General features: G+C 51.5%; 1 protein-coding gene across 1 annotated transcript; it reads right to left on the bottom strand.

The window, feature by feature from the left end:
* Window positions 1-352: 352 nt before the first annotated feature.
* LOC119109996 (forkhead box protein L1) lies at window positions 353-23,341 on the bottom strand. The gene is made up of 7 exons (XM_037233744.1): window positions 23,268-23,341; window positions 18,074-18,155; window positions 16,815-17,177; window positions 2,554-2,678; window positions 1,871-1,903; window positions 1,007-1,094; window positions 353-459 (listed from the first exon to the last, which is right to left on the bottom strand). Exons 1-7 carry the CDS (start codon window positions 23,301-23,303, stop codon window positions 353-355), a joined length of 834 nt encoding a protein of 277 aa, XP_037089639.1. The 5' UTR covers window positions 23,304-23,341.
* Between the last annotated feature and the right edge of the window lie 358 nt (window positions 23,342-23,699).

Raw genomic sequence — 23,699 nt, 5'->3', positions numbered from 1 at the left:
AGTGAGACTACAAATAACGCTTCTGATGAACAGCGGTATACGCTTGGCGCGATGATTTTTGTTATATTTGTGCTGTGCTTTTCCAACAACAATAATGCGATATGAAACGTGTTGTATATCCCTTTGCAAAAGAAATCAAGGCATCACTGTTCCTCAGTGACGTTAATTAACAACAAATATCTCATCATCTCCCTGGACGGAGGTGACCAGTCAACATTACGCTGCGTGTGACTGAACAACTGCACTGTGAACCTTCTGCGCTGGCCAGAGCGCGACGTCCGCAGCGCACGCAGAGGGGTAGGAAAGGGAAGGGGGCGGAGGGGAGGTGAGCGAGGGGCGGGGGGGGGGGGGCTCAGTAGGGGCGCGGGTAGCGCGGCAGCGGGGACGGCACCACGTCCGGCTGGCGCTGGAACGAGCTGAACCCGGAGCTGGCGCTGAACACGGGGCTGGCGCTGGGCGCTGCCGACAGAGAACACGGCGTGCGCGAGCGGACGAGCCACCTCCGGCAGTCGCGTCGGTGCTGGGTTCACATCAAGTATGTTTTGAGAGGCGCCAACGGCGATGACAGGAACAAGCGAGCACACAAGCCAACGCTCAACACGATCAAGGCGGAGGACGCGCAGCGGAGTACGTGCCCGACGGTGCAGTGGTCAGCAGCCAAGCCTGAGCAACGCGCCGCGGAAGAGGCGGGAGCAGGCCGAGGCCACGCCTGCTCGCTGTTTTTTTGTTGTTGGAGGTGTAGACCTGGAGTTCTTTGAGTGGCACTGTTTCAAAGGATTTAAATCTGCGCATCGCTTACGCGAGCGCAACAATTTGTTATGTCCTGAGCCAGAGCAACAGGCGACTGCAGTGCTAATTGAGCATCTATTCTAGGTTGTCCCAATCCCCATCCACACTTCTGCCAGTCCGGAGTCTGGAACATGAGGCAGCGGAATCCCGCGGAACGCCCACCGCGCCAGCAGGTCCACCTGTCCACTGTGGACGGTCCACTTGGGCGTGGGCTCACCTGTGACCGTGTTGAACTGCGATGTGAGGGGGGCGTACGCGTCCATAGGCGACAGCGGCATGGGCTGGATTGGTCCTACGGGCGGCAGCTGCAGCGAGACACTGGACGTCAGTCTGCACAGCGCGGTGGCGATCATGCGGTCGCTTCGATTTCCAACGTCATGGCCACGGGACACGATGCACAAAATCGGAGAAGGACGTACCGGCAATCAAGCGTTTTTCATCGTCACTTGTTGGCCCCAATCCGGTCAGCCAAGCAGTGCGAGAACGCCGGCTCACGTGTGAAACGTTCAGCCTCAAAACAACAAATCGTAGGTTCGAACCTCACGCCCGACCACATCTCGGTCAGCGCTCTAAACCCAACCCGGAGACAGCGGCGCTGACAACTAGTGCCGCGACCGCCGTGAGCGATCAGAACTCTGCCACAGCCGCCCGCCGCGGCCGGTGGCGGTCCCGGCCGGGGTCGCCGCCGGCCGGGGTCGCCGCCGGCCGGGGTCGCCGCTGGCCGGGGTCGCCGCCGACCGGGGTCACCGCCGGCCGGGTCGCCGGCGGCTGGGATCGCCGCCGGCCGGGGTCACCGCCGGCCGGGGTCGCCGCCGGTCGGGTTCCCGCCGGCCGTGTCCCGCGGCCGGGGTCGCCGCTGGCCGGGGTCGCCGCCGACCGGGGTCACCGCCGGCCGGGGTCGCCGCCGGCCGGGTCGCCGCCGCCGGGGTTGCCGTCGGCCGGGGTCACCGCAGGCCGGGTCGCCGCCGGCCGGGATTGCCGCCGGCCGGGGTTGTCGTCGGCCGGGGTCGCCGTCGGCCGGGGTCGCCGCCGGCCGGGGTCGCCGCCTCCGGCCGGGGTCGCCGGCGCCCCGTCGCCTCACCTGCGAGGAGAGCGGCGCGAACGGCGAGAACGTCTGCGGCCCGGGCCGCGGCGCCGCCGGCTGGTAGCTGCTGTAGCTCAGCTGCTTGGCCGGCCATCGGCGGCAGGTGCGGCTGCACGTGCGTCAGCGGCCAGCTGCCGCTGGGGCGCGGGTCGAGGTCAGGGAGGCGAGAGGCAGCGGCCGGCTGCCGCTAGGACACTGGCCGGGATCAAGTGGGGGTGAAGCAGCGGCCGAGCCAGCGGAAGATGCTGGTGTCGCCGCTGGGGCGGGGGGCAACAACATGGCACACAAGTGAATAAATATGCATGGAATACTGGCTTGCACAGGCATCTCAATCAACATCGGTTATGATTTCATCGGCAATTATTTGTTACACAAATAATATTTATGACTGATATATCGTCCACGCAGTATACGCTGATACGGGAGCTGCTGGTATAACGTCACGCTAGCGTGCCTGCTTTGGGCCACCCGGATTACGACTCGCAAACCTGCCGTCACGCCCACCGGCCAGCCTGACAAGCCCTCTGCCACGCCCCCTGCGCCACGCCCCCTCCCTGCCCTCTCCCTCCGCAGCACCACAGCGCTGCGGCTGTGCGCAGCCGCAACCCGCGGCGACGGCACCTTCGCCCACCTGTTTGTAGCTGGAGGCGGCCGGGAAGAAGGCCCTGGAGTTGTGCGACAGCAGGGGTGACCAGCTGTCGCCGATGAGTGGTCGTGGGAAGGTGGATGGCCGGTACGGTCGCTTCATCCGCCGGCGCCGACGGAAGTTTGCCGTTCTCGAACATGTTGTCCTCGTAGTGAGGGTCTGCGGTCCGAGAGACGGCGGCTCAGAAGGGTCAACGGTCATTTTGTGTTGCGATAGCGCTGCGTTGCTTTGCTCCCTATCGGTATACATTGTCGAATCATCTAATTCAGCTAGCTTTGGTTATGAGTTCAGAATTCCCTTGCTGAGTTATCCACCTGTGATGTCCCCGAAAGTATTGGTTTAACGTCATTGTAGAGCAAACATTCGCTGGACAGTGTTGACAACACTCTCGGTTTCCAGCTGGGCTTATCATCGCCGACCGACATGGATCACTGGCCATCCCCCTTGACAACGTCCCTTTGGAATCGAACTCGACTGGTGACAATTTGAAACCCATCGGTCTAGAAATTTTAGGGAATGAATTTCTTTACTCTCCTTTCGTTCCTTCCGGTCACGCAGCAGGGGACTGCACTGCAGGGAGGAGAGAGAGAGAGAGAGAGAGAGAGAGAGAGAGAGAGAGATAGAGAGAGGAGCGAAGAGAGAGAGAGAGAGAGAGAAGAGAAGAGAGAGAGAGAGAGAGAGAGAGAAGAGAGAGAGAGAGAGAGAGAGAGAGAGAGAGAGAGAGAGAGAGAGAGAGAAGAGAGAGAGAGAGAGAGAGAGAGAGAGAGAGAGAGAGAGAGAGAGAGAGAGAGAGGAGAGAGAGAGAGAGAGAGAGAGAGAAGAGAGAGAAGAGAGAGAGAAGAGAGAGAGAGAGAGAGAGAGAGAGAGAGAGAGAGAGAGAGAGAGAGAGAGAGAGAGAGAGAAGAGGATAGAGGAGAGAGAGAGAGAGAGAGAGAGAGAGAGAGAGAGAGAGAGAGAAGAGAGAGAGAGAAGGAGAGAGGAGAGGAGAGAGAGAGAGAGAGAAAGAAGAGAGAGAGAGAGAGAGAGAGAGAGAGAGAGAGAGAGAGAGAAGAGAAGAGAGAGAGAGAAGAGAAGAGAGAGAGAGAGGAGAGAGAGAGAGAGAGAGAGAGAGAGAGAGAGAGAGAGAGAGAGAGACGTGATAGACAGCCGACGAGCCGTCTTGGGCAGGCGCGGTCAAGCGTCGGTGTTTTCCAATCAGCGGCGGGCACCTTGGCCTCAGGCCAGCAAAAACGTGAGCCACGTGAGCTGTGATGAGTGCCTCTCAGCCAGCCGGCTCTGCGCCCAGCTGCTGGTCAGGTGCAGCCCAGCACGCCGAGGATTGGGGAGCCTCGCTTAGAGGCCGTAGCTCTCGTCAGCACGCGTTCAAATGTGAAAGTACGGTTTGCTCTACACGTATGGGGCCAGGGTTCATGTCGGGAGTTGAGTCGCCTTAAATTGGCGATGTTTAGAGAATAGGCGGTTGTTGTGCTTTCCGAAAAACATCAGTGTGATCAGAAACATATTTATTTTTGCACCTAAACAAGGCAGGCTTGGACAGCAGGCTGTGGGGAGAGGGAGGCTTAAGATACGGAGTCAATTTCTTGAAAGCAAACTTAGACAGAAAAATAAGTTCCCTTCCCATCTTTTTTTAGGAATGTGGCCTGCTTTAACAATACAAAATGACGATAGGACGGTATTGGAGCCCAGTGACCTTGAAGGCACCTCTGCGTCCAGCCACAGGTCTTCGGCAGAATGAATGACAAACACTAAGGTCCAGCCGGAATATTAACAATAGCTCAGGCGTTTATTGCGGCTACTGACTGAAACCGAGTGAGGTATCATATTGTTTTCTATGCCATTGAAAAAAGAACAACTTGCCAATGTTATGTAAATAAATCAGAAATTCTAAGCAACTTAAGAGCAGCCGAGTGGCCCTCCATGTGTTTGAAATAAATGTGTGTTAGCACACAAGATCCATAAAAATACGTCAGCATAGCTTGCACATTCCCACAACTTAAAGGAAGTGCACCTAGTCAAGTTGGGATTTGTAACTGTGCGCGTAGCGTGGTGGGGAATATCGATTTATAAACTTTTGGTGTATTGGCTTCTACCAATTCGCCTCCACTGACGAGATATTGCCACAGCCCCCGAATCTCCTCTGGTTTGTATGCAAGAACGAAGTCATCGGGTAGCCCCCAAGCAATATTCACTACTAAACACATCGACATCGTTGACATGTCATCATTTATGATGTCATGCCAATGTCATGTCGACATGACATTGACATTGACATCAATCGACGGCAAGTCCGTCCCGGTGGCTCAGTTGGTTACATCGCCTGCTTGCCGATCCACCCACCCGTGGCGGGATTGGTTCCAGACGCTTTAGGGCGCCCGCTATTTGCCCTTGACGGGTATGGCCTGCGCCCGGTGGCAGCGGTCGCGCTAAAGGTCAGTTGACGTGAGAGGGCAGGACGGACCGTGCCGAGCATTACGGCACGTTGAGCTTTCGCCACTAAATTCTGCCGTTGCCTGGAGTTGCGCGATCGGGTGGTGGGGGTCAGGGCTCACACAACATGCACTGCTTAGCGTAAGCACTGACCCCAGAAATCCATCCATTCAAAGGGTTCGGATCAAATTCATAACAAAAAATTGAGAAGGTATCGTTAGCTCTAGCCAATCGGTTCTCGAGGATGCCGCTTGTCAGCGCTGACAGCAGCTTGCGAACGTAGCGAGGGCGGCCGCCATTATGCTGATGTTTTTCTTCTTTTTTTTGTTGTTGTTTACATTCAGCTGAGGGCCGCGGGTGTCCGGGGTTGGATGTATGATAAGGCTGGCCAATTGACACACACCGCGTTTAATTCATGTTGGCCTTCGTTGTACTGAGATGAGGCTCACTTACTGTGTCGTGTCAATCGGCTGCGCTATGCTCTAGGAAAATGTGATTGTTGTGGGTTGTTTCGGCAGCGGCAATACGCGGCTACGATTCCTATACCATGAAATTAATAACCGAATTACGAATGCACGTGCACCGAATTCCGCGTCCGAAAAACAAGGTACATGCGCTGAAATTATTGCTGCGATGTCGCTGGTACAGGGCGCATGTTCAATGTATCATGTTTTCCGTCTCGAATTACGCAAGGGATCTTCAAGTGCGTACCGCTTTTTACTGCCCGCACTCTCCCTATGCTCACGAGACCATAGCGCCCAAGATAATGATCATGTCACTAGCGCTCAGTTACTCGACACATATAAGCCAGTGTATTCGTCCTTTTCCACCCGCCGATGAGCTCATTTTTTAACATTGCAGTTGTTCACACGCAGCCATCGATACGATCGATAAAAATGAATTAAATAAAAGCTGTTGCAAGACCCAAACGCATATTTAAGCAGCAAAATTAACCATAGATGGTTGTATAACTACCCTTGGGTGTGTATTCGGAAAATCAAAAACACTAGACACACTCCCTTTAATGCCTGAGTTTAGCAGATGTCACGAATAACAACCTCAGGTTCGTAAGAAGAACCACACGTAGACATGATTAGCACCAAATGATCGATAAATGGGACCAAAGTCACTGAAAATGTTTAAAAATACTGGGTTCTGAGTAAATGAATAGGGCCATAAGTATTACTACCGCATAGCATTCCTATTGTGCCTAGCACTGATCATTCCTATTACAGAACAAATTCTGAGAGATAGCATCGCTATTTGACATTTGAATTGCGCACTCTGAACTGAAATAAACAGATGAGCCCTCAAATTGTTCAGATCAGACCATGTCAAGTCATAAAATGTCATATAAGTGCAGCATGCTAGCCTGTGCAAAATGCGTGGAAATCCCCATTATATCGAACCTGGCTCCAGGCTTTATCAATATTGTGTTGTTACATAAGTTGTTATGTGCATTCGCGAATTTCGCACTTACATTAAACAGTACTTTTGGCATCATTGCTAGTCGAATAACAAGTAAAGAGAAATAGATATATTAACATTTCAGCTACGTGCCTTAATCAAAACGATTATGAGCAATAAATTCAAAAGTCAAAGTGCCCGCCGATACCACTTGATTTTTCAGTTTTTTTTTCTGTAGCAGCAAGCCACAATTTTTATAAGTCATCAACATTCAGCGAACGATAAAGGCATGTAGCCGAAATATAGATACACCTACCTTTCCTTTTTCCAGGCTAAAAGTACTATAATATGCTGTACTTCAGGGATTCGAAACAGGTCGCACCACGATCACGTAACCAGGTCCAGGAAAGAAGTCGAAAATCTCATTTGGCGAGTGTTTTTTTTTTGTGAAACGCTGGATGACGAATGCGGAATGACGACACGTAAAAAAGTCGACGCGGCAAAAAATCAAAAAGGCTAAATGGCGAACTGCAAAAAGGCGGAATGTAAAAAAGTCGGCATGGCAAAATGGCGATGGGCTTAATGGCGACCTGCAAAATTGCGGCATTGAAAAACTGTCGACACGTCAAGTTGACCAACGGCTTAATGGCGAACGGCAAAATAGTGATCTAGCAAAACAAGGATATGTCATATAGCGAACGGCAGAATGCCGAAATACGAAAGGGATATATTTGAATTCGATCCAAGTTAATGGTGCCATTGAAAGTCGTGAACATGTCAAAATATTGGATGGCTGACTAGGCGTTGTTTGCTGTGCAGGGGAGCCATCAAAACGTCTAACATCGCAGCGTCCAGTGACCCATGTGGGGGAGGGGGAGGGGGGGCTGAAGCCCAACAACTTAATAGGAAACTGCACACCTGTATGAAAATTTCTCATTCTATTTCACTATGGACTGGTTGCAGCCTGCGTGCCTCCCACATACGCTCGGCAGATTTCTAAAAATATTTGTCTTTTTTCATGACGCCCTTTCCGTTTTTGCCACTTCAGCATGTTGCTATTCTCTCATGTAGTCACATATTCAACCAAGATACTCAAAGGGACTGTTCCATATCAGTATCGAGTTTTCAGCCAATACTAACTTTTCTTTACGATCATGACGTGCAGTGCACACCTACGCCTTCTTAAAATTTGGAATCCTCCCGTTTCTGAGCAAGGAGTAGCGAACTCGTGCAGACTTTCTCGCGCCGCCCATTTCGAAATCATCTCGATAAGACGCGATAGAAACTCCACACAAATTCTGCCTCCTCCATGGCCATATGGTATTCAAGGTCAAGAAAAATGTGGCCATTGACTTTTTCGTGTATGAAGTACGTTAACGTGGATCATTGCATCAACGAACAGTGGTTAGCTTCCAAGCAGCTGGGAGCGTTTGGTGCAAGTTTTGAACAATATCTAGACATTTGGAAATTTTACTAGTTCCGAAGTAAATGTGCCTCAATTCAATAACTTGAGAATAGCGGCTTAGCCGCGAAAGTAAGTACAGTTAAAGGAGGCATGGCATCATGGAGAAATATGAGAGAACATCAGGATGAGAAAGGGCCAAACCATACTCAGAGAGCGACATTTAGCCCATTTCACACGCAGCTCTTTCAAACCACCTGTCGGCGAGGTGGAACGCTACAAGTAAGTCAGCCCGTAAAATACGATGGTGATTATGACGCGGTCAGTCTGGCAGCGATTCTGACGCCATAAAATCGTTCCATGACGTAATCGAACGATGACGCATTCAGGAGCGTATTTACTAAATAGTCAGTTCAGGGGTAAAAAAGTGTACTTTTCGTCGCCTACCGAATTTCTGTAGACAAAATTGTCGCCAGCAGCGTAATGCGATACCATATGACATAAAATGGTAATGAAGTTCATCTTCAGTAGCGTCATGAGGGATTGGGCTATCACAAAAAGCCTTTTCATCGCCGCAATTTTCTATATCATGCACACAACCAAAACGTTTAATTAACAATGTCCTTCGTCAGGATAAGTGCTGCTGTTTGGAAAGCAGGCGCATCTACCTCAGACTATGGGATAGGCCAAAGACGACAGCAGCTTTCTTCCACCCTCTGGACTCGCCGGGGCCTCACATTTAAACTCGGTCCACAACTGTATTTGCTTTCCTCGAACACAAAAAAACAACAATAACAGCGGAGGAGCTCGATAGCCAGGGCAGCAGAATGCACAGCAGAATTCGAACCGGTGGCAGGCAGCACTGGGAATGACGTCCAATATGCGCGCCTCCTCGAGACCACGCCCCCTTACGAAAATCACGCGTGCGCTTCGAGCCTCATGTCAACCATCATCAAACTACCCATCATACCTTAGGCATGCTCCAAGTCGAGCAGGACATGTGTTGCCTGGTGGGCGCCTCTGGCCGTGCCCCAACAAGAAAATTGCATTGAAATTTGTTAATAACTTCACATCATCCGGCTAGTTCTTTTTGAACAACATATTCACCCTGACAGGTGGGAGAAGGGGGGAGGAGGGACGATGCATTTTCGGTTTGTCGACTTCGTGGTATGCGTCCTGAATTGCTGTTAGTCATGCCACCTTCCGGACTTTTGGCATGTCGCCATTATTTCATGCCGCCTTTTTTCAGTTTGTCATTTGGCCGGTTTGAGTTTTGGCACGTCAAGGTTTTTACATATCGCCAATATGGAAGTCGTCATATGACAGCCGACAGTAACAGCAATTGGGGAGCAATTAATTATACAGTAATTGGGCAGACTACAAGGCGACTTTTTATCCGGACACCGCAAATACTGACGTCATGAAAATATTTTGTTGAGAGATTTATGACGTGTGTCTGCGGGTCTACGGGGTCAAAATGCGAACGAAACATTAGCCGCTCTCTGTCCTCTGTTCCCCGCAGAAGGAAGCGAACGAGACCAGTTGGTCAGTAACCAAAATCTTGACACAGCTTGACGCGGCTGACACAAAAATTGAACATAATATACGCGTTCATTGTAGCCTTGGAGAACCTTGCGCTTTGTTGTTCCCACCTGAATTTGCTGTTTTCTATGACGTCATTTAGCCTTTCGTCATTTTAGCATATCACCGTTATACCTTGTCACCATTTGTCCAAACATGACTCGTTAGCAGTTCAATGACATTAAAACGTTTGTCAATGCTGCACATCGAGCTTTTTTCATGCCGACATTTTGCAATTCGTCATTTAGCAGCTCGCCATTTCGGCATGTCGCCATTCCGCCATGTCGCCATTTTGCTGCTCCATTTGCCAATTCGACTTTTTGACATGTCGACATCTTACACATCGCCAATATGTAAGTCGTCATACAGCAGTCGACAAAAAGTCATTCGGCAAACTGCGAGTCGACTCTTTGTCCGGACACGCCCGTGACTACAACTATATCATTTGAACCATCTCAGCAAAATACAGGAATATCTATTGAGCCACCTCAAGCCAGAATGCTGAAAAGACGAACAACATCGTGAGTGGTTTCGTGTTCCTCCACCACATACTCTAGACACATTAACCCACCATCTCATGACGTCACGTGCAACTTTGCCCAAAATCACGTCGCGTACCACTGCAGGATACCACGTGCTGGCCGGCTGATGTGCAGTGTACCTGGTGGAATCGACTGGCACGAACCATGGACTGGTACAAACCATCGACTGGCATGAACTGTCGACTGGCACAAACCCTCGGCTAGTGCGAACTATCGACTGCCACAAACCATCGACTGGCACGAACCATGGACTGGTACGGAATATCGACTGGCACGAACTGTCGACTGGCACAAACCCTCGGCTGGTACGAACTACCGACTGATACGAACTATCGACTGGTACGAACTATCGACTGGCACGAACTGTCCACTGGCACAAACCCTCGGCCGGCACGAACCATCGACTGGTATGAACTATCGACTGCTACGAACTATTGACTGGTACGAACTGTCGACGGGTACGAACCATGGACTGGCACAAACTATCGACTGGTACGAACTATCGACTGGCATGAACTATCGACTGGCACAAACCCTCTGCTAGTATGAACTATGCTAGACTGGCACGAACCATCGACTGGCACGAACCATCGACTGGCACGAACCATCGACTGGTACGTAATATCAACTGGCACGAACTGTCGACTGGCACAAACCCTCGGCTGGCACGAACCATCGGCTGGCACGAACTGTCGACTGGCACGAACCATCGGCTGGCACGAACCACCGACTGGTGCGAACCATCGTCTGGCACAAACGATCAGAGGAGGCAGCAATGGGTGCCAGCTAGCATTTATCCGACTTGGAAACGCAAAATGCGATTGCATGAAACCAGCGTTCAGGGGTGTGGAGCGCTGAAAAATGGGAACCCCGCCCCCTGGGAAACGATTTCAAGCGCATAGACAAGAACATCACTTTATATACTTAAAGGGGAGGGGAGCGAGCCCCCAATGCTAACCTGAGCCCCTCCCCCAACCCACCTCCGAGCTCCCCCCCACACTGAGTATAGGGAAAACACGAATGCTGAACAAAGGAAAGGCAGAAAAATCCCTGCAATACTGCTACACTTGGTACATGAAGACGTCACTGGCAGTTTCATGTTCAGTTCATATCACATACTTTTCCTGTTCATATCTCATTATTTTTTATTATTCCGACACCTTCATATGTTAGGCCAGTCTGCAAATATTGGCCACATTTTCATGAAAGAACACCTGGATCAGGGAGAAAATAGGTTACAATATGCGGCAGATTTTAGGTATAAATTGATTGGTTTTAAGCCTTTATGACTTCATAAGGTTGCATTACTTACCACGAACGGCACAATTAGATCAATGCAAGACTATCACGAGCATCCGAGTCAGTTAGGGTCTCACGACCTGTCATCCGACACGCCGCACTATGATAAGGCTGCCCGAAACAAAGGCGGCCAAACCGCAAGGTTACGATTTTTTGCTAAAAAAGTAGTAAAAGCCGTAAGATTTCGTTTTTTCGGTACCATGTCTTTGCTCGTGTCCAGCGAAAGCGTTGCAAAAACGCTTTCCGGCAGGTAGCAGTGTTCACCACAATGACTATAGAACTTTTTCTAAACGCATATAACGAAGCCACATTGCTCATAAGCATGTCAAGTTGCTCAAAGCGTAAGCGCAAGAGCGTCAGGGTCACACAACGCCGTTTGTATTCCCAGCCTCGGGAGAAGATTACGGCTGTGCAGCAATTCTGATCTCCTGAGTTTCGCGTAGCTGTTGCTAAAATTTATTCTTTACAGGTTGTGTTTGCTGCACTGTGCTCCATTGTCACGCATCAGACTACCCATGTGGTCACCTAGTGGTGTGTATGCTCACCGTAAACATGCGCCTCCAAGGTGTCCATAAATCCCGTCACGAGCGCTACGTTTCGTTTTTCCTTCATACAATACTTCTCGCCAAAGGTTACAAAAAGCCTTTTATAGCACGCTCTTCCATGTGCATTTTTTCTCTCATCTGATTAACACATGTGTGGTAAGCCCTAATCCCAGCTGGATACGCCGTTGTCTCGAGGGCTGATCGAACTGGCGTGGACTTGGCGTGGCGTGAACTAACACCACCAATCCACGCTAGCCTCAGGCCGCGCGAAGCACGCTGCGGAACAGTGGTATTCACCTGCTGCCACCGTAACGAACCGGACCGGACCAGGTACCGTGTTTCAACATGACCATTGCTAATACAGCTAGCTGTGTTGGCTATGCCATTGCACGACACAGCTAACATGTTTCAGCATGACTATTGCTTGCTTTTAAGGTCGTTTTTCAGTGCCTCCTCACAAACTGAAAGTAAATTATGTGCAGTGAATTCCCAACTCAGCACGGCGGATTATCACGAGCGCGTCACATTTATTGCTCATATCAACTTCCAAATCGATATCAAAGCGCTCGTCGCGCTCTTTAGTACGGCCGTCATTGTAATGACCCGTCCGGTCACCGGCCTTCACCTGCTCCAGACGTCCCTCCAGCTACAGACAGTGCCTGTTGAAAAAGTGCCAGACCAGTTTCACCTTTTCGTATAGGTACTTCCAGGCTGTGCGCATAGCACATGTTCCCCAAGCTGTCCAAGGAGAATGTATCCCGTGCACGCGCTTCTCTGGTCTGCCCTTGTCAGGCCACTGCCATTCCGCAGAAAACTGTCTGTGTGGTGCGTGACGCTTTGCATGAACGGCAAACGAGGCCTATCACCGGTGCTCATACCGGACCGTCTTAATAAGGGGCCTTCTGAGGTTGAAACTAAACTTTGAGCCTCTCGCAAAGCTGCAGCTTTACATGGGCTTGAAATGGCGAGTCACCGTTCGCTGAAGCCATTTTTTATTGGGTATACTTTCACATAATCATTTGTAATCATTGACATGGGAGGCACAAATTTTAGTGGACTAAATCCGGGAATAATTTTTTGAGGCAAGGGGCGGGGAAAGGTTGGGGAAACTTTATCGGCTGAGCCCACAAAACGTTTATAAACGTGACACCCTTGTGTAGGCCAGCATTTACCTACCGGAAAGGTAGGTAAATGCTAGCATTACACTCATAGGTGTAGAATACCAGTAAAAGCTCGCATAGTTAAGCTACAGGACAAGCGTCTTTCGACGGAAAATATCGAAATAAAGCCTTTTCAATGAAAGATGGTGGGGCCGCTCCCACGTCTGACAAACCACTTCCTCCACTGCGCTCAAGGCCCAGAAAACCAGGTACGGCCATTCGGCAATATGACCGCTAAGTCACGCGATCCCATGACGTCATCGGTATGTACCGGGCGAAACCACCTTTGCCCGCAATACTAGTTCCAGAGCTGCGCCACGAAGCCCGCAGGAGTGGCCTGATTGGACAGGAGGTGATGACGTCAGCGAAATGGGTGGCCGCTATGGCCGCTGGAGGATGACAGGGGCTTAACTGCGGCTACAAGAAAAGCGGAGGACGCAACAGATGAATGAAAAAGGGGGCAGATAGGAAACTCATGGTTACTCTTCATGGATGTGATACAGCACGTACACTGTCAACCAGGTGAAAAGTGAAAAGTCATGTAACGCGGAAGGTGCCTGTCTGTGTTTCCAAATTGCTGCAAAGACACCTATTGTAGCATCACACTTATCATTAATGAAGGTTTTCTGAGTTTGAAGGGAATGTTTCACTTTTGAGGATATCGAAGACGCCTCAGATATGACAAAACAAACTCAATCAGAACTGTTGGTATACTTTTTAGCGGAAAATACTGCTCTAGGCAGCACAACTATCTGTTAAGCAAACATGCTCCTCAATGCGCCATGATTTGATTACGTCATCACACCTTGCACAACATTGATTGAGAGGCTATTGACGGTTGTTATATCTGTAAATAGTGCTCAAGAACGCCAGGAATGAACGCCTCGATAATTCTATTTATCTTGGCCTTGATCATCGCATGACTTATGGAATGGCAGGACATGAATGACGTTCTTATGACGTTATGAATGGCAAAGTGACTTTGAAATACTACCCTCAAAATACTCTCCCCGTTTTCGTGGACGTATAGCTCAGAAACTAGAGGGGCCTAGGTCTTAAGAAGGGCAGTATTGTGAAGAGCACCGAAGGGTCTTCAAGGTAGATATTTCAGTTAGAATAGCCAGATAGACCCACATAATTGAAGAACACTGCCTTTAAGTTTTTGTGCCTAGTTTCTGTCATGCGACGTTATACGGTTAAAATTTGTGGAGCCATGGCTGCCGTTCCACCCCTTCCCCCTCCCCCGTCCCGTCCCATGCCTGGGACTTTTTAAACATTTAGGAAGCAACCCCGGTGATCAGAGGGAGGGGGGGGGGGGGGGTACAGACGGGGACTATTGTCCGCTCTTAATTCACATAGCAAATATTGGAAATGAGTAAATGTCGTTGGTGGCCACATATAAATCTGCAGCTGTTTCGCACTGGTGCATTATCTTGGTTATTCGACTCATCTATGTCATTTGGTAAAGCAGGCTATCCAGCTCCCCACCATCATTCGTCCATTTCAACATTACTTTCCCTGAGTATGTGAAATTCTACGGCGAGCATGCATTTTGGGTCATTAAAGAGGCATCCACATACACAGGATAGATGCAAAGCGCGACCTCGACATAGGCTGGTCAGAATTTTGAATGCGAACCGGTGACCCATAGTGCGCCTGAATTTGCATGCGCCTAAATTTCGCGGGCTACTTTGCTAGAAATCAGGTTTTTCGTAGCATTTAAGGCGGAAACAAACTCGGAAGCTTGAAATATTCCCTGCCAAAAACAGGGTGACAAAAACCATAAGACTGCCTTTTTTGCCCTTTAAAAAACCAAGTCACAGAACGAAAGCTCCTCTGTCATATGTTCCTTATCTGAAGCCTGCTCCCGTCCGCCGTCGGTAGCCACTGCCCTAGCCCGGCTGCCCGTCCCTCCACTCCCCAAGGGGGGATGGGGGGGACTGCGAGCTGATCGTGTGGCTACTCTGCTGCATATTCATGTATCAGCATCATCAGTTATTGGTGTGTAAAACATGTCTTGAATACCCACAACAGTATCTTTTTCCGAATTATCTTCCATTACACCACATCGCCGCAGAAAAGCTTTCGGGAAGCTGCCTGCCTTAGGCATGAATTGGTCCAACGGACACCCAATTGCTCTTCATTCAAAGTAGCCGGGTGGATCTACTTTTGTATGTAGGCAGGGGCTTAGCTAGAGCTTTGCCAAAAGGGCATATGGTTAACAAAGGCCCTCTCAGATGGTGAACCCTCAAAAAAGATCGCCGGATGTAGCGAGCTTAGTTGTTGGTAAGGGACAAAAATATCTTCGTTTTATTGTTTCTTTCATCTTGTAAGCAGAACAGAAACAGAAACCACAAGCTACCGCGAGATCTGTTCTGTTTGCATTTTGAAGTAAATAAGCTGCAGAAATCAGGCGTTGAACAGCTGCGTGGAACAAATCGCCGGCGTTCTTAATTTAGAATGTCTCAGTGAACTCTTTCTGAGCCGAAAAAAATCAGAAGCTTCATCAGACTTCTTATGTGGGTTATACAGCCATATTAAGGACCCCGCGAAGGTAGGTTGAGAATACAAATGTGTATAAATGTGCATTAACATGGCCAAGCCAATTTTAAGTGAAACTGTTCAACACTCAGTCAGAATCGATTAGCGATGTAAATCATGTAGCGTAATTTTGAACATGCGCGCTCGCAAATCTTAGCAACAAAAGCCTCGACGCCAGGCGTTGCAGCCTCCGTAGGCCGCGCAGTGTTGGCCCAGTGGCCAGTGCTGGGTCGTAGCCAACTGGTGGACAAAAATGATAACGTTTCTAAGAGAAGTACCTTTGAACACTTAAATCTATTAGTGATGCAAGTTGTGCACCGTAGTTTTGAGCATGCGCGCACGCAAATTTTAGCAACAACGGCCTCGATTCCCGGCGTTGCAGTCTCCATAGGGCGCGCGGCGTCGGCCCTGCGTCTGTGGTGTTGAGCGATGGCCAATGGGCAAACGAGAAAGATGACGCTTCTTCAGGAAGACGGTTGGTGAACTGGGTAAATTGGCGTGCATGTTTATGGTGGTTCAAAAGTAAGCTAAACGCTACTTAAATCTGAAAAGTGATGGGCCAGTTAACATTGCTGGTCCCGATCTTGAAAAGTGAGGTACCATTGGTCCCTTGGTCCCTCCTGTTCCTACACCCATCATCACTTGGAGTATAAAAAGCATTTCTAGAATATGATGCTCTTCAGACACAAAAAGGCAACACCTAATGGAAAATTACTCTTTGCTGCTGAAGTCACCCTTTTATCTCATCTTTGAAGTGCTCTCGACGGTTAGTTAACCAATTCACAAAATTGCGTGCGTTGTGCATGTGATGAGCATAAGAGCAGCCGTTAGTTCCATACTGGTAGCGATACGAAAGGCAGAAGCCTCCACGGTGCGTTTACCATCCAGCATTCTTCCACTGTTCGGTGTGCAGGACCATAGGTCAAGGTCATATAGGCCTTTATGTTCGTCTAGCGATCGTGGGTTCAGCTTCGTTAAAAAATGCCCCATGCCTGAGGGCTTTGTCTCGCTCGCTCACTTTCCAGGCATTAATAGCAATAAGCTGATGCGAATTTCAAGCGCAAGGAAGCTGTAAGAGATGTGGTCGCATCGACCCTTGGCACTGCGACAATGCATGCATCTCCTGTATTAATACCGACCGCGTTCCAAGGTGAATCCATTTCCATGTTTCTAAGCGAAATCTCCAGGATGATGCAGGCTTAATAACTTGTCTGCAATAAATAATCTGAGTATTTTGGTCACACAGACTTCCCGAATGTATTTTCATGTTAATGTTAGAAGTATATAATCGACCCAGCTAGCAAGTGATGCATTGGCCAGTCATCCACTCAGCAACACTGCGTTTGGCAGAAGGGGGAGGGGAGCGCTCTGCCAAGTCCTGCCGTACTCACCGATAGCCCAAAAGTTGCCCTTTCGCTCGCCGCCTCCCTCTCGCGGGATTTTCACAAAACACTCGTTGAGGCTGAGGTTGTGCCGGATCGAGTTCTGCCAACCCTTCTGGTTCTTCTGGTAGTAGGGGAAGTTGTCCATGATGAACTGGTAGATCTCGGACAGCGTCAGCCGCTTCTCCACCGACTTCTTGATGGCCATGGTGATGAGGGCCACGTAGCTGTACGGCGGCTTGGTGTTGGGATCGGCGTGCTTGCCGGCGTCCGGTTCCGACGGCTCCGGCTCCGGCTTCGGGGCCGGCGCCAGCGTGGTGCGCGTCAGGTTGTCGATCGACTTGTGCAGCGTCGTGAGCGACGACGTGTACTCTGCGGAGCGGACGCGGTGTCAGGCCTGCACGTGAGCGACGACGTGTACTCTGCGGAGCGGACGCGGTGTCAGGCCTGCACGTGAGCGACGACGTGCACTCTGCGGAGCGGACGCGGTGTCAGGCCTGCACGTGAGCGACGACGTGTACTCTGCGGAGCGGACGCGGTGTCAGGCCTGCACGCCGACGAGGCCGCCTGGGGGTGTCAGGCGCAGATGCGAGCCGTGCACGCGTACGGGGGGAGGGGGCTCACGCCACGAGCCTGCTGTGGCGACAGAAGATGCTTCTGAAGGTGGGGATGAAGGTGCCGGGGGGGGGGGGGGGTTGAACTGGGGCCGACAGTTGAGCGAAAAGAAAGGTGGCGTAGGTATGCCGTAGGTAAAGCCCGTAGATGGAAAGGTTCAGATACAGTCACCACATGATTGCGTCACATGCTCGAGTGCACGCATTGCCAACCGGAGGACCATCATGCCGTCGGACTTGCCGTTGGCTGTGATGGCCGAAAACTGCCCATGCCTATACTGGTCTTCCAGAGGCCTATGGGACGGGTCTGGGAAGAATGGTCCGCTCTATACCGGTCACGGAGAGATTAAAACGTCCCAAGACGACCCGGGCTTCCAGGCCAGTCCTACGATGCGCGATTTCCACGCATCGCTCTAGGGTTATCGTCCTCGCGGAGAACACCCACCGTTCCCCGGTGCCATGGATGAAACCACGCTCTGCATGTTGCCGCGGTCCATTTCTGGTTCATTTCTGGCTCATTTCTGTTTCGGTGCCAGCTTCACGACTCGAACACTAAATTGGTCTAATCTGCCCTAAATATGCCGCGATCCGGGCCCCACCGATACCAGCGGCGGCCACGCGCGGGCCCGCCGCACACCTTTGTCGTCCGCTCACCTGTGCCGATGTGGAGGCCGGGGTAGCCGGGGCACACCGGCTCCACCTCGTGCTTCACCTTCACGTCCAGCGGGGAGAAGTCCTGGAAAGAGACGCAGCGGCGGCGTCAGCAGCGGCGCGGCGGGGCGGCGCGCGCAGCCGCGGCGCGCACGGCCGCTCATGTCTCGCACGGGGCCAGCGGGGTCTTGCTGGGAAGCAGCTGCGAACCCCCCCCCCCCCTCCCCCCCGTCTGCTGTTGGACATGGACTCAGGTGTTGATTAGGGGCGTGCGCGTCGCGAACGTGGCGATTCACACGCAGTGCGGATAATGCGTTGCTATGAGAGAGAAGCGATGCCGAGATCCATCCGACTTTGACCAGCCTGGCGCTGAAGTCCTTCTTCAATCCAATGTGACGGAGCATATCACCTCGCGGCTCTTGGACACGGGAAGGTTTGACTCAGCAAATTGTACTCAGCCTGATTCCTGCACGTCCGACGCGAAATAGACACGTCTGACCGTCGTTTTGTAAAGCCCATTGCTTCATATGCTAGGGCAGTCTGTAAATGTTGACGGGCTTTTACGAGACAAAATCTGAACCGAGTACGAAAAACTGCAATGTGCAGTAGGTTTTGAAGCAGAAGGTTGACGACGGCTTGAGGTCCTAATGGCTCCAGGGTTTAATGAGATAGCGAAGATAAGGGTGGATAGCTGCATGCTTCCAAGAACATTGCCCGACCATCACGAACATTACAAGAACATTGCCCGACCATCACGAACATTACAAGAACATTGCTCGGCCATCACGAACATAACAGCCATTCAGGCCTTCAGATTTGGACACCCATTACACGGTGCCTTGCCGAGGGCTGCCCCCCCCCCCAAAAAAAAAACAGTCCGGCCGAAAGGTTTCGATGACTCACAGTGATCGGAAGGTCAACTCGTTTGCGACGGCAGTGTTCATCACAACTACTAAAGAAGAGTTATTTATAAACCTACACAACGTAGACAACGCAGCTCAAACCAAGTTACAAGACCATGCTTCAGTGGTCGGTATCGGGGGAAGGCTGTGGGTGACCAGCAAGTATAATATTCTGGAATCCGTGTTGTATTTTGCTGATGGCAAAATTTCTGCTTGCACGTTGGTACTTGTTGCACCGCAGCTGATCTCTCCGTGCCAGGCTTTCATGCGTTAACCAGGCGGCTTGTACGTTTTTCTTAAATCTGCCTCTCCGCGGTTTCATGATAACGTTTTGTTTTCATAAAACCTTTTTTCATTTCAACGCGGCCACAAGCGCCGCGTTATGTTTGTCATACATGAGATGTTCCTAAGTACCAATATTACAAGATATTTTAAATGCATCGTTCTTCCATCTGCATTTCCCTTTGACCCGACCAGCACATGCGTGGCAAACCTCACTCACGGATGGGGTCTCCAGCGCCGATCGCACCACTTTGGACTTAAAACCAGGACCACCAGTGCGCGCTACCTTAAGGCCGTACAAATCTTTGGATGGTGCGGCGGCGCTCACCTGTTTGCCCACGTTATCATTCCTGGGTGGGAGCCTCACATGACACAGCTTGTGGGACTGAGCTTACACGATCCTGCGTTAATGGGCCGCGCAGTTAAATCGAGGACGTGCAGCACAAGCGACGGACTTCGCTCGTCAACACGGATAGCCGTTCTCCCGGATTTTTTTACGACCACGCTTACGCAACTGGGGATGAGAACATATACAAACCGCCCTGGGCATTTGCGACAGAAGGACCGGTTTCTCAGCGGTCCTCGGTGTGTCTGATTGTATTAGGCACATTCATTATTTTAGGCATGATGGGGTAGCACTTGGTTTAAAACGCAATTTGCTTGCATGCGTTTCACCTGGCTTTATCACAAAAAGTTTGCCGAGCGTGGAATCCGCACATTTTGAGCAGCGTGTTTCCGAGTGAAAGGAATATTGCTGCGACGTAAGGCGCTGGTCGCACTTGTCAAGACGGCTGCTCTGGGGACCCGTCCGGTCACCGGCCTCCACCTACTCGGTCCTGCCAGTCATCGGCATGTCTGTTCAGAGAGCCGTGCGAGCTAAGTGTCAGGTGTCACGGTTATATACGGGTTCATCCCAGCAATTCACGCGATACAGCTTCCATGGCCTCTCGTCCGCGCGTGCTAGGCCGCGCCATCGTGCATAAATGGGTCTGTTTTGCCCCCTACGCTACCTTCAGTGACTAATAGAGACCTATTTTCCTTGGTCGTGACGATTGGCTGATCGTGTCACCGAGATAGGTTTCCTAGATTACACCTCATTTAGACCCTTTCAAAAAATAATATCGACCTGAAATTGGAAGCCATTTCCGCCCAGTCAATTCATATCTAAAACGTTCAAAAACTGTCATCTTTTGTTGGTGTCGGGAACCCAAAATAAAGCGTCCGAAATCCGCGGACAAATAAGGATTTGGATAGGCTACGTTAACCTTATCAGTTCAGCCAGCCTTCCCCACCACGGCCAACCACAACCAATTGTATAAAGTTACACCCTGTTCTCAGCCACAGGTCATGGTCAGGTCAGGTCACAGGTGGAAATGAACATTATCACTTTTGGGCAGTCGAGGCAGTTCGGGTTGCGTCACTTCCGAAAATGTTACCCGTCACACCCCGCGTCACGGTCCCCATCCGCAGGCGGCAGTCCAGCAGGAACCCGACACTCCGGGTCGACTTACACCGGCCCCGGCGTTCCAAGCAAGGTGATCACGGCCGACGTCACAAGCACGGAACTGAGCGGATCGCTGCCGACAGTGCAAACAACACCGCTCTCATTTCGGCGGCGTGAGCGGTGTCCGAGATGACGCGCTGCCCTCAGTTTGACCTTAACCTCCGGCTGCCAACTGGACCCACGCTCAGTTTGACCCTTACTGGCTGCCGACTGGACCCACTCTCAGTTTGATCCTGACCTCCGGCTGCCAACTGGGCCCACTCTCAGTTTGACCCTCACTGGCTGCCGACTGAACCCACTCTCATTTGGACCCTGACCTCCGGCTGCCAACTGGACCCACTCTCAGTTTTATCCTTACTGGCTGCCAACTGAACCCACTCTCAGTTTGACCCTTACTGGCTGTCGACTGAACCCACTCTCAGTTGACCCTGACCTCCGGCTGCCAACTGGACCCACTCTCAGTTTGACCCTTACTGGCTGCCGATTGAACCCACTCTCATTTGGACCCTGACCTCCCGCTGCCAACTGGACCCACTCTCAGTTTGATCCTTACTGGCTGCCGACTGAACCCACTCTCATTTGGACCCTGACCTCCGGCTGCCAACTGGACCAACGCTCAGTTTGACCCTCACTGGCTGCCGACTGAACCCACTCTCAGTTTGACCCTGACCTCCGGCTGCCAACTGGACCCACGCTCAGTTTGACCCTTACTGGCTGCCGATTGAACCCACTCTCATTTGGACCCTGACCTCCGGCTGCCAACTGGACCCACGCTCAGTTTGACCCTCACTGGCTGCCGACTGAACCCACTCTCAGTTGACCCTGACCTCCGGCTGCCAACTGGACCCACTCTCAGTTTGACCCTTACTGGCTGCCGACTGAACCCACTCTCAGTTTGACCCTGACCTCCGGCTGCCAACTGGACCCACGCTCAGTTTGACCCTTACTGGCTGCCGACTGAACCCACTCTCATTTGGACCCTGACCTCCGGCTGCCAACTGGACCTGTGTGATGTGAGGTCCTACCACATCGCGGGATGATCAACTCCAGATATAGACATGGCGTGCTGTCTCCTACAGATGAAAACATAAACGCAAATCACGTCTTGTTCGTGGAGCCTGTTTTGGCATTGGGGACTGCACCGCGCGTAGATAGCTCGACGAGACGCACCAGCACAAGGGACGGTTGTGTCGTCATTGCGACCCCCAGAGTAGCAGTGAGATATCACGTAAAGCGTGTGGTTATTCTTTTACATTGCGGGGCAAATAAGATTTTATGTTTGCTTTCCACGCATCCGCTCGTCGGTCCGAAGTAAACATTCAAAACGTGAGTGTAGCTTGGCAAAATTAGTGTGGGGAGGGGACTGAGCAGAAACTGGCTAGACCTAACCACAAAATACATAAAAACGGGTTCATCCACAACTTTTGCCCACTTCGGTCTCAAAGTTGGGGGGCTTAACTGGAGCTCCCCCCACCCACCCCCCACCCCCAACTGAATAGGTTACCACAATTTTTGCTCAAACCATTACAGCCTGGATGTTTGGGCCCCTGCAAAGGTATTGGCGGAGCACCACCAACGTATGGCGCCATTTCTGTGCCATGACTGGGAACGACGGCTTAAGGGGCCATCAGGGACAGAGGGACAGTCCTCCCCCAACTGAAGGTAGTTTCGCATTAGCCACGTGACGTTGCATGAAAGGACGAACTAAAAGCCAGCATTTCCGACAGCTTAAAACAGATTTTGCTGTTTCCGTACATGGCGAGTTTTAGATACGTATGTTGGCGATCCCGCACTGATCGATTGCTTGGAATTTCGCTCCAATACGGGTTTCTGACAAACATAAATCGAGTAAACGGTCGGCAAGGTCGGGTGAACTCACAAAAATGTTAGAAAGCAGACCGTCATGCAATGCAAGGCTTTCCGTGCAGGACCATTGGTTATATTCCATTTTTCTCCGGAGTTGGAGATACCAATACTGGATCATGCCAAATACGGCCAACGCTTCCAGTGCCTCCCCCCCCCCCCCTCCTCCCTCCCACCTCCCAATGCCACAGCGTTCAGCGGTGAACAAACGGCGCGTATTCTTCAGTTACCCGATAAAGCAAAAGACCAAGTCAGGTGTAGTTCCTGGCTAAGCATGTATCAGGTCAATTCATGTCTTTCATTTTGCCAATTTTTATATTTCCATAATTTCCTTATCCGATTTTACCAAACCACAATGTGTATGCAATTCTAGGGTGCATGAGCTCGTCCGAGAATCATAGCCCTCTCGATCATATATTATGGTTATTTCCGCAACCATTGCACCAAATCCACTGGACGAAGCTTGGCAATATTTGTGTTTTGCTGTCAAAATAAGGCTTGTTTTAACAACGGATCGGCATGCGTAGTTTCCAGCACACAACTGTCGCACAGTTGCACTCGTGTAATGTTTGAAACACATGTAGGGCCGAAATTACCCAAAACCCAAAAATCAGGTTGCGTGCTCTCCAACAGAGCTATAGCTCACCATGTGTGTGTCTCCCGGGGGTGCCATGAGTGCCATGGCAGGAGCGCCGCTCGTCACGCCACCCGCCACACCGCGCGACCCCATCCACTGGCACAAGCCGCGCTACGCACCCGCCATTGGACGCTAGCCCCGCCCCCACCCGCCGCCCATTGGTGCAGCCGTCACGGTGAGCGGAGCTTCCCGGTAGCCCACCGCTCATTGGCTGGCGGCGCGGTGGGCGGAGCCGGCGCCGTGGCGCGCCCCGTCAGCACACGTCACAATGGCCGGGCGCTGGCCACAATGGCCATCAGTCAGGTGGGGTAAGCAGGTGTGCCGGTGCACGCTCGGGGCACGTTCCGCTGCCGCTGCCGCTGTGAACGGGCATTGTTCAGGCCCGCGCAGGGCAGGCCGGCCACAACAGCGCCCGCGGCTGGCGGCCACGTCACGCGCCGT

Source organism: Pollicipes pollicipes, unplaced genomic scaffold, assembly GCF_011947565.3.
Source record: "Pollicipes pollicipes isolate AB1234 unplaced genomic scaffold, Ppol_2.1 Scaffold_7231;HRSCAF=8579_pilon_pilon_pilon, whole genome shotgun sequence".
Lineage (NCBI taxonomy): Eukaryota > Metazoa > Arthropoda > Thecostraca > Pollicipedomorpha > Pollicipedidae > Pollicipes > Pollicipes pollicipes.
This window is presented reverse-complemented; position numbering and strand designations above follow the sequence as displayed.

Bases quoted from the DNA above. Each gene is read 5' to 3' on its own strand.
- LOC119109996 (XM_037233744.1), bottom strand. From the start codon at position 23,303: ATGGCACTCATGGCACCCCCGGGAGACACACACATG. The intron at 17,178-18,073 runs GTGAGCGGACGA...TCCGCTCCGCAG, and splicing joins CGGCCTCCACATCGGCACAG to AGTACACGTCGTCGCTCACG. The intron at 460-1,006 runs GTGAGCCCACGC...CTCTGTCGGCAG, and splicing joins GCAGTTCAACACGGTCACAG to CGCCCAGCGCCAGCCCCGTG.